General features: G+C 40.5%; 1 protein-coding gene across 2 annotated transcripts in view; it reads right to left on the reverse strand.

Moving 5' to 3' along the window:
* Positions 1-12,415: 12,415 nt before the first annotated feature.
* The window catches only part of YES1 (YES proto-oncogene 1, Src family tyrosine kinase), a 48,127-nt gene continuing 45,688 nt past the window's right edge, over positions 12,416-14,854 (reverse strand). For both annotated transcript variants that reach the window (XM_054724556.1, XM_054724555.1), the window contains exon 12: positions 12,416-14,765. In XM_054724556.1, coding sequence (XP_054580531.1) covers positions 14,557-14,765 — 209 coding nt within the window. In that variant the 3' untranslated portion in view covers positions 12,416-14,556. The remainder of the gene's footprint in view (positions 14,766-14,854) is intronic.

The raw sequence follows: 14,854 nt of genomic DNA on the forward strand, positions 1-14,854 counted from the left end.
ATTAATATGTGTTCCTGTGGGTATGGCAAGGATATGTTTAGGGACACCCAGGTCACCTCTGCCTCCCGGATGCCTTTAATAACCGTGTTGGATGAATTCCTTTGGTTTAAGGCTGATACGGTCTCAACTCAAATGCCTACAGACATTGGGCGGGCTCTGGGAAGCAAAGGAGTGAGGCAAAGGCAGCTGTGACTGTGGCTAAGGACCTTTGCTCTTCAACGGGGTAGCCGGGTAGCTCCAGATGACTGTGGTCCTGTGGGAATTAGAGCCCTGGTGGGCTGTATCTTCTCACTTTCCAAGAGAAGGCTGAAATTCCAATGTTGATATGAAATAGCCTCTCTTTCCCCCGGTCCTGTACTACCCACGTTGTCATGTAGATATAGATATTTTACATATGGATCAACACTCACTAACAATTAATTCTAAGTTTAACTCATTTGTTTGTTCATCATTATATTTTGCTTTCTTGATTTTTTTTTTTTTTTCATTTGGCTGGAATATATGCTCTATTCAGTTTGTTTGTTTTTCAGAATGAGTCTCTGGCCTGGTTGATATATTTTGAGTACTCTGTATTCTGAAGATGCCTTTGTTTTTCTTTCAGATTTGAATGCTGGCTTTATTTTATAGAATCCATAGTTCAAATTAATACTTTTTAAAGAAGTGTTCAGTCTCATTCTTTAAAGATTAAGCAGAAGGGGGGTGGGTGTTCCACCCTCGCTGGGAAATGTTTGGATTTCCTCTTTATTTTTATGGTGTTAAAATATTACTAATATATGTAAAATATTACTACTATTCTACAGTCGATGGATCCTTTCAATCAAAACCAAAATTTCTCTGGAAAGTGTTCTCTGTTGTTTCACTGGTTCTTCCTCGTCATTCTTTCCTTTCTTTCTGAAATTTACATTGGATCAATATTGAACCTCTGAATCTATCATGTATACTTTATTGTTCTTTTCTGCTGAGTCCTTTTTCTTTAATATTCCGGCTCACTGATTTGTTCTCCAACTGTGTTCATTCTTTAATTTAACAAAATTGTTTAATTTTCTTTGTTGTTATTTTAAATACCCAAGTTTTCTTTTCATAGTACATCACCCCTCTTGAAAAAATGGATACCACATTGTCTCCAAAAATTGGTTCCTCCACTAAGTTTAGTTCCTCAAGTGCTAATTCTTGGTTGTTGACTTGAGTTCTTTGCCTTCATGGTACTGCTTTTCTTCACATTAGTGTTCATATCTGTCCATATTTACTGTTGAGAATCACATTTTGTCTTTCTGCGAAGCTGGATCTTGAAAACCTGTTCCTGCTGCTGTGAAGGAAGGGTAGTCAGGTGGCTGCACAGGTGTGTGGGCAGCTTTTTGTCCAGGTGAGGAGGCACGTGTCCCTCCCGAATTTCATTTCAGAGTCTTGTTTAGGACTGGATTCTGGGAGGAAATGTCAGAATAAATTCCATATTCTGTTTCCTTTGTGATGATCAGGATTCCCTTTAGGATCTTCTCTGCTTTATCACCAGCCCCCAGATTCCATTTGGGAATCTCCCAAGGCAAATTGTGGACTTTGGAAAATTGTTATTATGGATATCAGCTTATTGACAGTGACATGCCTAGCTATCCAGCCATTCCAAATGCTGCTGCTTAATTAACAATTTTTTAAACTACTATAATTAAGAGCACTGTTACTTTTAGGAAAAATAAAGAAAATACTTAGGAATGAATTTAACCAAGGATGTCAAATACCTGTACTTGGAAAATTATAAGACACTGAAGAAAGAAATTGAAGAAGATACAATAAGTGGAAGCATACACATGTTCACTGGTAGGAAGAATTAATATAATTAAAATGTTTATACAACCAAAGCAATCTATAGTTCCTATCAAGATACCAATGGCACATTTCACAGAACTACAACAAATATTCCAAAAATTTATATGAAACCACAAAAGCCATGAGTAGCTACAATAATCTTGAGAAAGAAGAACAAAATTGGAGGAATCATGCTACCTGACAAGGACAAAGTAGTCAAAACAGCATGGTACTGGCATAAAACAAACATCTAGATCAATGGAACAGAAGAGAGAGCCCAGGAATAAACCCACACTTTTATGGATGTATTTGGCAAAGGAGGCAAGAACATACAATGGGGTAAAGATAATCTATCCAGTGGTCGGCAAACTCATTAGTCAACAGAGCCAAATATCAACAGTACAACGATTGAAATTTCTTTTGAGAGCCAAATTTTTTAAACTTAAACTTCTTCTAACGCCACTTCTTCAAAATAGACTCGCCCAGGCCGTGGTATTTTGTGGAAGAGCCACACTCAAGGGGCCAAAGAGCCGCATGTGGCTCGCGAGCCACAGTTTGCCCACCACGGATCCATGCAGTAAATGGTGTTTGGAAAATTGGACAGATACACGTAAAAAAATGAAACTAGACCACCTTCTTACACCATACACAAGAATAAACTCAAAATGGATTAAAGACTTAAAAATGTTAGACTCAAAACCATGAAAATCCTAGAAGAAAACATCGGCAGCAAAATCTCAGACATTTCTCATAGCAATATACACAATGGAATACTGCTCAACCATAAGAAAGGGTGAATTAGTGCCATTTGCAACAACATGGATGGACTTTGAGAACATTCTGCTAAGTCAAGTCAGTCAAGTCAGTCAGAGAAAGCTAAGAACCATATGATATCACTCATATCCTATATAATAAAAGGCTAATATGCAAATTGTCCCCTTGACTGGGAGTTCGACCAGGGGGCAGGGCTGGCCGGCCAACTGCCCACAGCCCCTCCCCCCCGCTGGCCCTGCCCCCATCATCCCCCCACCCCGATTGGGGGCAGGGTCAGCTGGCCAACTGCCTGCGGTCCTTCCCCCATCAGCCCCCCCACCCCGATTGGGGGTGGAACCAGCCCACCAACCACCTACGGCCCCTTCCCCCGGCCGGACGGGACCCCACCTGTGCACAAATTTGTGAACTGGGCCTCTAGTGTGGGATATAAAACTGAAACTCATGAACACAAACAGCAGTGTGGTAGTTGCCAGAGAGAAAGGAGTGGGGAAAAGAGAGGGGTCCTAATATAAGGTGACAGGAGAAGATTTGACTTTGGGTGGTGGGCACATGGAGCAATATACAGATCTTGTGACATAGAAACACACACCTGAAACCTATATGTTCATGCTGACCAATGTCACCCCAATCTATATATATAAAAGGCTAAGCAACCAGCTGACTGGCTGACAGGCTGGTAGGTATGACGCTCACTGACCACCAGGGGGCAGATGCTTAACACAGGAGCTGCTGAATGACAGCAACTTTGCAGAGTGCCCTCTCGCACTCTGGGACCCCTTAAGGGATGTCAGAGAGCCGGTTTTGGCCTGATTCCCACAGGCCAGGCCAAGGGACCCCACCTGCTGGAGGGACCCTGCTCACTCCACAGATGCCCTTCGAGCTGAGGCGCCGCCCCAGGTGCGGTTGGCCAGGGAGGGATTGTGGGAGATTGGCTCCAGGGCATGTCCCACCTGTCTTGCCCAGTCCCACCCCGCAAGCCACCTTCTAATTAATTTCCTTTCAATGTGCACAAATCCGTGCACTGGGCCTCTAGTCAATTTAATAAAAAATAAATACCGTATTCTCCGGCGTATAAGACAACTTTTTAACCCAGGAAAATCTTCTCAAAAGTCAGGGGTCGTCTTATACGCCAGGTGTCATCTTATAGGGCAGGTATATCCCAAACTCTATATTTTAACTGGAAAAGTTGGGGATCGTCTTATACGCCCAGTCGTCTTATACGCCGGAAAATACGGTAAATAAAAAGCACTGTGCTTTTAAAAGGCACCAGACATAAGATTCCATTTATAGGAAATTCTAGAAATGTAAAATTATAGTGAGAAGACACTCAGGGTTTTCCAGGCTTAGGAATGAATGGAGGGGACTGACTATAAAGAGGCATGAGGGAACTTCTTGGAATGATGAGAAAGTTCTGTTACACGAAAACCTTCGAGACCAAAAGCTGTCCTGAAGGAAAGGGTTCATTAAGCCACGTGGCAGCCAGAGAAAGGACCAGTCTAAAACAGCAGCAGGGTTACATGAAGACAAGCATGTCCACCATCCTGGCTCTTTCATACAATGAATTTTGGAGGCGAGGTGGGGAAACATGCAAGTTGTTTCGAAAGAATTTACATTGGCTATAGGTAAGGGTGGGGGCGGGAGAAGGTGAATTAGGGGAAATTCTGGGATATGTCAACAGTCTGTAAGGAAGAAGTACTTGCTGCTAGAGTGGTTGTGGGCGAGTCTGGAAAGTTTATGCGTAAGAATGCAGTGGCATCTGACGGTCAGCAGTTCTTGCTAGATTATTGCTGAAATAGCTGCCCGCAAATTAATTCAAAGTTTCAACGTACATTCAGGAATGTGGGCAATCTTTTGTTGGTTTTAGCCCGTGGCTACTCACTGATTAACTTCCCTTGTCTCTTCCTTCCAACCTCTTGCCCACCGGAATTTAATTTAGGACATCTCAGAATTTGTTCTCGTCCGTTGTATATCATGATTTTGACTGTGGTTCCATGACTGTGCGTATCTGTCAAAACTCATCTAATTGTTCACTTGGTGGTGAATTTCATTGTATGTAAATAATAAACAAAAATGTGGCTTCCCTCCTCCTCTTTGTACTTATTGAGTTTGAATTTTCTGAAATAGCACTAAAAACTTTCCAAGAATTCTCTTCTGTATTTGCTTTAGACTGGGTTTTGTCTAGGCATTTCTGTTAGACTGATGCCATCCTTTCTAATTTCCCAGCAATGGTACGGATTATAAAACTAAACAGACAAACCAACGACCCAGATCTTCTGATCCTTTCAGGGGCACTAGAATAGGAGACATAAAAACATGCATTTAGCTTGCTAATTCCACAGTATGTTTTAGGATACCAAGGCTTTCCTTGAAAACTGTGCAATTATAAGTGAGTAGGACTGTGATAACCTTGAAGGTGTTGTAGGCGGTAGGAACGGTAACAGGTGCTAGACCAGTGGGTTGAGAAACCTCCATGCTTGGGCTCTGGCTAGGAAATAATGCAGAGCCAAGACCCAAACTATAAGAGAACATTTATTTGGTAAATCACAGAAAGAGAAGCGATTCCTAGAAGAAACTGGGCTTAGGAAACAAGTTATAGAGCTAAAGGAAGGGTTCGTGGAGCTTGGGAGTGAGGAAGCTAATGGTAAGGCACATGGAGTGGGGGTGGGGGAATGGGAAAGTGTGGACGAAAGGGGCCACATGCTGACCTGACTAGCTCAGGGGAGGCCTGCATGGCAGTCTTGCAAACTCAGAGACCTAAAGTAACCACAAAGGATGGTCTGAAATGAAACTTTAACTAAAACAAAACAAAACAGCAGTTATGGTGGGCAGTTACATCCTAGGCCGGTATCTTCACTGACAAGGTCATCCTTTACCTTAACTGAGCCCATCTGTCTTTTTGCATCTATGATAACATACCCTTGAAGTGTCTGGGTAACTTGTAACTTCCCTTTTTCTGGACCCCCTGGGGCACAACCAAATGTGCTGGGCGCCAGGACAGATACCACAAACTCCTTCATTATCATGTTAATTGTTCCTGCACCCACCTAAGTATGTGTCCATCATTTTATTTTTTATCCAATCCCAGGGGTTTCCCTGATTTGCTTTCTCCTGCCTCTCTAATCTATCACCAATGGATTTCATGTAACCCACCTACGCCCCTTCCTTTGATTGCAATCCTATATAATAAAGAGGTAATATGCAAATTGATCCTCACGCTGTAATGCCATCACAAGATGGCTGCCCTGCCCAGCCCCTCCCCCGGCCCCATCCCTGATCAGCTTCTCCCATCCCAATTGAGGGTGGGGTGGCTAGCCAACCCTCCTAACCCCCCATGGCCCCTCACCCAGGCTGGCCACGCCCCCACGCTTTCCTGGGGCTGGGGATACCTCAGGCAGGCTGCAGGTATGGCGTTGGTCAGAGGCAAAGGTCCTGGCTGTCCCTGGCCTAGAGAGTCCAGCAAACCTCAGCAGTGACCAAAGGTCTCTGCCGGCACTTATGGCTCAAAGTGCCAGGAGGAGGCAGAGCGTCTTGAACCTGCAACCCTGGCATCCGCACACCAAGCCTTGGGGCACACCACACTGGTGGCGCCTGTGGGTGAAAGGGGAAGGTCAGGGAGCTGGGTTGCGGGGCCTAGAGTCTTCGGGAGCAGCCCGCCTGCTGAGGTTGCTATGACCTGCGCTCTTGGGCTTGGTCAAAGCCCCTGGTCAGCTCTGCCGCTTGCCTTCCAGGTTCGGCTAGCCCTGAGCTGGCTGGCGTTGCGCTCAGAGAAGCAGCTGTCCCTGGGCTCAGTTAAATAAGAGAAATCAAAGAGCAGAGAGCAAATATCCTCCCAGCCCCTTCTTACACCCCTGGGCGAGGAGGGCTGGGGATGGGGGTAACGAAAAACAGCTGCTGCTTTGCATTTTATAGTGAAAAGACTCTTGCTATGTAGAGAGGAGAGCTGATTCGTTTCCAGCAACACCTGGCGTGTTCCCTGCCCCAGCCCAGAAGTCTGACAGCACCTAGCAAAGGTGTGTCCGCACAGCCATGTTGGCCTGGCTCCTGGAACGTTGGGAGCAAGTTTGAGCTGCATGGATTTAAAAAAAAAAAAAAAGGTAAAGATTGAAAAACACCTCTTTGTACTCAAATGGCACTATAAAATGCAGGTTACCGCATCTGATTTTGTCTTCTGTGTTGATTTTGAGGCAGAACGCAAATAGGTTCCTGGGAAAAGCAGGGAAAAAACAAAGGGAAAGGGAGAGGATTCTGCCATCCACAGCACTGAACATTGTTTTTTTGTTTTGTTATTTTACCTTCTGTTCTTCAAGTCAGTATATGCCATTTAAACCACTTTATGGTGGTAGGTAATGAGCTAATGTTTCCTCTATTAAGAGCAAGCAGCAGTGCCTTTCATGTGAGTCACATACATTTAATCCATTCAAATGGAGCATACCGCGTGGAGAGAATGGTTTGTGTCATTATACTGTATAAAGAACTTGGCATTATGATGCTATTTGGCTGAAGATCTTATTTATTTTGCAACTTAGAGAATGTAGACAAATCAGGCATTGAAAATGAATGGGCATACTTAAGTGCATGACTTTATTTTCATCCGTAACGACTAAACGACCAGTCACCAGGAGCTGCATTGATGGGTCTCGAGGTGTGGCGGGTCTGGGTGAGGCTACATGGCGCGGGCCAGGGCTGGGGTACCTGAGGCTGCACCCCCTGCCCCAGTGCCAGGGCTGGGGTACCTGAGGCCGTGCCCCCCGCTGGGACATGAGGCTGTGTTCCCCACCCGGCGGGGCTTGACCTGGGTAGGGCCGGCCGGGTCTTGGTGTCACCCAATGGGGTTGGGGCCGGACGGACACTTCTATTATAGAGAAAGGGCAAATAGCAATATTAAAATATTTCTTCCAATTAATTCCCTTTTAATGTGCATAAATTTCATGCACCGGGCCATAGTGTATAAATACAGATGTAACCTGCCATTTCTCCGGAGCATTATCTCAATTTGTTGAGGTTCTGATTCTCAGCATGTCAACAGTTTGGCTCAAATAACTCACAAAAATTCTTTACAGGTTTCAATGGTTTTTTAATGTTAACAAAAGGAAAGGGAAAGGCAAAAGCTGTGGCATACTCTCAGGAGGGAGAATGCGCTGGGTAGTCCTAATGGTTTTAAGGGTGGAGATTTCAGGGGAGATCCCAGGGGAAGATCTCAGTAGAATATTCAGCAGTTTTCCAGGTATGTCCTTTCAGGATTGTGCTCTCCACTGATTGGTCAGTGCCAGAGCAGCTGGTTCTGAGGTCAGCCATGGGGTCACTTGTCTGGTTTTACTGCTTTTAGGAGCTGAAACACAACTGAGGCCTAAATGTTATCTCTAGGTAGGAAAGGTCACCCTGCGGGCGAGGACCTACCCTACCATTGTTCCTTGCAAGGCACCTGGGGCTTTCCACCCTGGTGACCTTCTGTACTTGTCCCATAGTCCTTGCTCATGTCTAACTGCCTACCACAAAGGGACAAACCACTTTAAATAATTCAGTTTTGGTCAACTGCAAAGTTTTGCTTTTTATTTCACTGATCCCTATTACCCACTTAGATTGGAGAGTTTTTTGTGTTTTTTTTTTTTTACCTCCGGATTCTCAAAGTCCTTCAGCTTACTCATGCTAATTTGACCTTTAAGGTGTCAGTGAAGCTGGACTGAATTCCTACCTCTTCTAAGTGGGAATTCTGGTGTCCCTCCCAAGTATCTCTGGAAGTACTCGGTAGACTTTTTTTTTTCTTCCACTTACCCAAGTCAGTTTCTGTATTTATTTCCTCATTGCATTTAAACTGTTAAGTGTGAAAGCCAATGTTCTTTTTGTATCTTGTCAACCCTTCTGGACATTACCCGAATCCCTTTAGTGCCCTAAATACCACAGACCCAAGCCTGTGTGTAGCAGATGTGAAGGTTGATGGTAAGAGAGCTGAGCAACTACCTTACAGCTGAGTATCAGACATATTTTTTTAAAGGTCTGGGCCATTCCTTGCTACTAGGGAATTTTCAGTCTATTTAACTTAGCTGCCATTGTTTTACTGATTTTCTGGATATTTCCTTTTCTTCCATTTCCTTTTTTATTTAACTCAGCACTCTCATCACCTCATTCATATCCTTAAAAAAAATCCAACTGACGAATTGAGTGATTCATTAAATTTCTGAATTGGGGTGTTAAAAATAATCACTCTTTTAAAATATATATATATATTATATTGATTTCAGAGAGAAAGAGAGATACAGAAACATCAATGATGAGAGAGAACCATTGATCTGGCACCCATCCGAAACCGGGGCATGTGCCCTGATCGGGAATTGAACTGTGACCTCCTGGTTCATAGGTCGATGCTCAACCACCAAGCCACACCGACTGGGCACAAATAATCATTCTGTTTGAAGTTTTACCACATGTGGTTAACCAATTCTTGAAAAATAGAAATTTAATTGAAAAAGTCTTTTAAAATTCCAGTTTTGAAATTGGGAGTTCTATTAAAATTTGCTGTTCTCTCCACAGTGAATAAGCTCTTATAGTAATTTTACATTTAATACAATATTGTATGTATTATACCAAAATTTTTACTGTTCTGTATAAACTGTCACCTTGATGTAATGATGTTGAGTCCTATTTTCTACTGATACAGCTATTGGTAGGTAGTATGACACATATCTATCGGGGTCCCAACTGGAAACAATGACACAAGCCAATTAAGATAAATAAAAGATATTTATTTACAAAGGGCTGCAGGAGAGGAAGCCACAAGAATTAATGCAGTAACCAGTTAGTAGAAGTGTTCCTAAGGCAGATAAGGGATGAGAGCTGTTATCAGTCCTCCAAGTGAGAGAGGAAGCCATAGAGTGGAACCTTTGGGTAAAGGACACAGCCCAATTTCACAGGGAGGGGACCTGGGGGAGAAATACCTTGATCTCTTGTTCAGATTCCTGTTTTTCTGCTAGGGCTCCTCACTGGCTAAAGCCAACAGGAATCCAGACAGCAAGGGGAACTCACAGACAAGTACAGGTTTGCCTTTCAGCAGCGTGTGGATGTGGAGGGGCAAAATGATAAAAGCACGTGCTGTTTATTTTCATGAGTATTCCTTTCAGTATCGACATGTTGATTATTAATGAGGACTCTGGCTGTGGTGACAGAAACTCAACTTGATTCCATTTAAACAACAAAAAAGCAAAAACTGGAGGAACAGTAATAGGGGAGGACTGATTTTAAGGAAATAAATGCTATTTATTGGGGTACACACTCCTCCTCATCTCTGCATGTTGGTTTCTTTTGTAACCAAGTGGGGACTCGGTCTCCAGCAGCACTGGGATGGAATCTTTAGAGCAGTATTGTTACTGTTGTAACTAGCTAGTTATTAATATTAATAATAGGAAGACAGCAAACAGAAGGCCAGGCATTATAAGCATGGTCATCTGGGCAGCGTCACCAGGAAGTTGTAAGCTTCATACTCTCCAGGGAACTACCAGTCCATTCCCTGCAAATCACTGGAGTAAGGGGTCCAACAAGAGGAAGATGGATGCATGCACAGTGAAGTTGGGATGTTGCAAAGGTGCCTGCTATCAGTCTAACCTGGGAACAAGGATAACTGGCTAGGGCAGTGGTCGGCAAACTGCGGCTCACAAGCCACATGCGGCTCTTTGGCCCCTTGAATGTGGCTCTTCCACAAAATACCACGGCCTGGGCGAGTCTATTTTGAAGTGGCGTTAGAAGTAGTTTAAAAAATTTGGCTCTCAAAAGAAATTTCAATCGTTGTACTGTTGATATTTGGCTCTGTTGACTAATGAGCTTGCTGACCACTGGGCTAGGGGGTGGAGCCACCACAAGCACACAAAATCTTGGAGGGGTAAAATCCCCCAAAGTCTCTCTCTTGCTGCTGGTGCTCCTGCTTTTCACTTGCTCTGTGACCTGTGCTAGCCCACCATGTGGCCCTAGAAACAGTTGCTTGGCTCATGCCATGCGGACCTCACATGCAACAGACTGCAGCTGTTAACACAGCTAACCTAGCCAGATGCTGGACTGGATTGGACCTTAATATGGTGCAGAAACACTGGGCAATGGCTTTAATTCTAGCTCTGCTGAAGATAAAAATGGGACATTTTCCATGGCAAGATGGAGGGAGATGGGACCTTGAAGGCAAACTCCCTTAATGTTACCTCAGCAATGACGTTTTCTACAATAACTCATCCTCCCCTGGGGACCTTAGGAAATTCTTATTCCTGCGCATCCCAAGAGCTCCATTTCCACCAGCAACAGGTGGGGACAGATAGCACCTCACCAATAACAGTATCATCAGACAAGAGATGAGGCTCATCTTCCAACTCCGTAGAGAAAAGTATTGGAGATCTTTACTAAGAGATGTAAATGAAGTTTTGCATAAATTAGATGGGGAGACTGATCTGAAAAATGTTAATTCTTACCAAATTAATTTATAAGCATGATGCAATCCTAACCAAAATCTCACTTGAAATTTTTGGAAATATGAAAAATCTGAACTCATCAAGAATTTGTAGGAATACCAAGATTTAAAAAAAAAAAAGGAATTATCAAAGGCAACTTGCTTAATTATTAAAATGCATTATCAAGTGATTAAAATTAATATTAATACAATTAGTTAATATGTAATTAAAAGTTGTGTTGTTGGAAGAATGGCAAATTAATTGGACAAAATACATGTGTGGAGATAGATGCATAAGTAAAGAACCAAAAACTATGGATGGGAATGAATTAACCAATAAGCGGTGCTGGGAAAATTATATGGGGAAGGGAATCATACTAGATCCTTAAGTTACATTTTATACACAAATAACTTCCAAATGAATTAAAGAGAAATATAAAGAAGCATAAAATTTAATGAGATGAATATTTAATCTTGGAATGCAAAGGACTTTTTAAGCATAAAAAAGGAGGCTTGACAACATACAAATGTACAACTGAAATGTCAAAAATATTACATGCAAAATTAAGACAACTAGCAAAATAGGGAAATATTGAGGCACTATTACTATATTGTAAAAAATATTTAATATATGTTTACTAAATTATGTTTGACTAAATGTTACTCATCTGAAATCATCAGGGAAAAACAAAGCCAATAATTTTAGATATATATAGTAAAAGGTAATACTAATACCTTATTGAAAATAACATGGTTTTGATTGTCCATTCATAATTTAGTATAATTTTATTTTCATTATACTTATAGAAGTTAAAATACACAGAAATAGGCTCATGTATTTTTTCATTTCTAGAAAATTAAGTTCCTTATGATCAAAAGTGGTTATTCTATTTTATATTCTTCAACAGAGATTCTCTGTGAATAGCTTAACTCAAATCACTTAGGTTTCTCTGTTCAATACATTACCTGTAGTTGCTGATATTACTTAAAAAAAAAAACACCACCAAAAACTTGTAAAAATAATGTCATTCCCCTGACATGGAAAATAAACCCCATAGAATATACTTAATAAAGAACTGATTTAACCCTGCTCAAGAGAAAGAACTGAAAATGTTTTTTTCTAAATACTTTGCTTTAAATACCGATTTTAAAAATCTGGTGAGAAAATATGAATAGTGGCAAAAAAAAGATAAATGGGTACATTCAATGAGAATTTTTATTTCAATTATTCACAAAACAATATTATAATACTTTATAAAAATATGAAGTTTTAGGCTACCATTATTTATTTTAAAAAGTGTTTGTGCTATAAGATTGTTTTTGCCAACTTTTTTCTGGGGGCAGGGGGGGGGGGGGGGGGGGTAAGGGTTAAGTTCCACAGTAAGATATTGAAGGTGAAAAGGTGTTGGGAGAAAAATCTTCAAATGTACAAAGCTGTTTATTTTTCTTGGCAAGTTAAAAATACATAACCATTTAAACTGAATACACAGTGAGTTAGTGTTATTTCCTTACTATACAACTGATATTATAAGGAACAGCTCCATTTAGTCAAAACCAAATGAATACCATCATCCTTTCCTGGCTTATTTTTCTGAACAGAATTAGTACATAAACATATAATTTTATTACCCTTTTTTAAATGCTAGAAAAATTATACCATAGTTCACATGAGCCCTTTAAAAATCTGATGTCACAGGTTGCAGACATTAAGAGTAAAGGTGACTTGATGGCAGTCTTCACAGGAAGATCCTCTTGGAAGAGGGATTCAATGCTAAGCAGGTTACGTAAACATAAGAAACCACCACAATTTTTAGTACCAGAACCATTGCCAACTTGCATGAAGGTCATCTGTCACATTTTAAAATGGTTTGAATTTCCACATAGATACCATGGCACAGAATAAATTTAATGATCAGGTAAGTGATGGTAGTTAAAAACTATATTCCTAAAATATGGGGACCTACTATATTGTTTTATTTAGAGTGTGACTATAAAAGAGTATTTTTAAAACATAAATACCAGACTTTTACTTTGTCAGATTCAGTTCCTTTGCTAGATCCTTAGGCCAATAATGCTGCTATTCAAATTCATATTTTGGAATGTCTGAGTTAGTTATAAAAATCAGTCTTATTTTGTATATTTCACTTCTGTACTTTAAATGAGCAAAAACTGTCCCCCCTTCTCACCACTATTATTCTAAATAAGTTTTCCACTTTAAATCAACTAAATTATAAAAGGGTGAAAATTCATCACCATTAAGTATATTTTAAAAGTGAATATAGATTCAAACACGAATTTGAAAACTGGAGTTTTAAAAATGTTTTGCATAAAAGCTGTATCATTGGAATTAGTGGGAAGCCTTAACTTGTTATTTTGAGGCTATAACAGTCATTTAGTGTTTATGGTTAGATTAGTCTTACAGTCTTATTTTACAACTCTTAATATCTCAAAAAATAGATGAGAAGCTTTGAGTGCCAGCAAAGCCATTTTGTCATTCCATAAATCAACATTAAACATAACATTCCATCCCTCTATCTGTAAAACTTTCACATTTTTCTTTTCTCATATTTCTTTTAAATACAATTCTTCTGTTAGTTTATATGCAACAAAGGCAAAAGTGCATTCAAGTCCCTGATCTAGTGATATTTTTACATTTGTGGCACCCATCACACCATAAGTACATGCTTAGTAATATCTCATAATACCTATTTAAATTCTGGGATTTTTTTTTCATGCTATACTAAAGATTGGATATCTTGGATTGGATAGTACAATTTCAATTAAATATTGCCTTTAAAAAATCAATGCAAACTTATAAAAGATTAACTTACTTTGTAGTTACATTCATGATTCCAAACTGAGCTTTTCAGAAAATGATTTAAAGTGAAAAAGTTCTACTTTCCAGTTCCACAAGTTTGAATTTTAACAGGTGCACTATACTTTCAAATCCCACTGCTGTTGTCTAACACTTAACCAAGGTTTAGATGTTGCTTATATTCCTTTTTGCTTCTAAAAAACCTTGCTCATTTCCATGCAAGGGAGGCATATATTAAAACTGCATATTAACTTCAACTTACAAAAAAACGTTTGAGAATAATGAATGCGAGCAAATTTAAAAAATGGAATGGAATCATTTGGTCCCATTAAGTTTCTTGATTTTTAGATCTTATGGCATAACTGTTCATATCTCCCACGTTTTATCTATAATGATAAATTTCTCTTAAAAATTCTGAATGTGGGGAATAAAAGAAAGGAAGCAACTTATGAACAGTAGCCTTGTTGCTTTTCATTGCCATGCTATCACTCACACTGTCATCAATATCTTGGCTATACTTTCTTTGGACCCTGAAATAAGTTGAAAAATTCATCACTGGTACTTTAGAGTTTAACATTTAGAACACAAAAAAGTGGTTTTGTGCAACTATATCTAGAATTCCAGTTTACCGTTAAAAACATGCGGAGTGAAGATGATTTTCTTCTTTTGATTCCTGTAGGTGAGGAAGTCTATGTAAGTTTTTTACATTCTGGCAGGTTTGTGCATATAAAATAGGCTACTTGGATTATAAATTTTCTCCTGGCTGGTACTGTGGCTCGGTAGCAGTGAAGTAGTCCTCCAAGAAGGACTGGATATATTCAAAAGTTGGCCTTTCATCAGGTTCCTTCTTCCAACAAAGTTTCATTAAATCATGTAGAGATTCTGGACAGCCCTGAGGGCAAGGCATCCTATATCCCCGTTCCACCTGTTCCAGCACTTCACGGTTTACCATACCTAACACACAAGATTCAAACATTAAAAACCAATGATGCCTTAGAAGCATGAACAGACTGTTGAACCTCAGAGGGAAGGCAGGGGAGGGT

The sequence above is a fragment of the Eptesicus fuscus genome, chromosome 12 (assembly GCF_027574615.1).
Source record: "Eptesicus fuscus isolate TK198812 chromosome 12, DD_ASM_mEF_20220401, whole genome shotgun sequence".
NCBI lineage: Eukaryota > Metazoa > Chordata > Mammalia > Chiroptera > Vespertilionidae > Eptesicus > Eptesicus fuscus.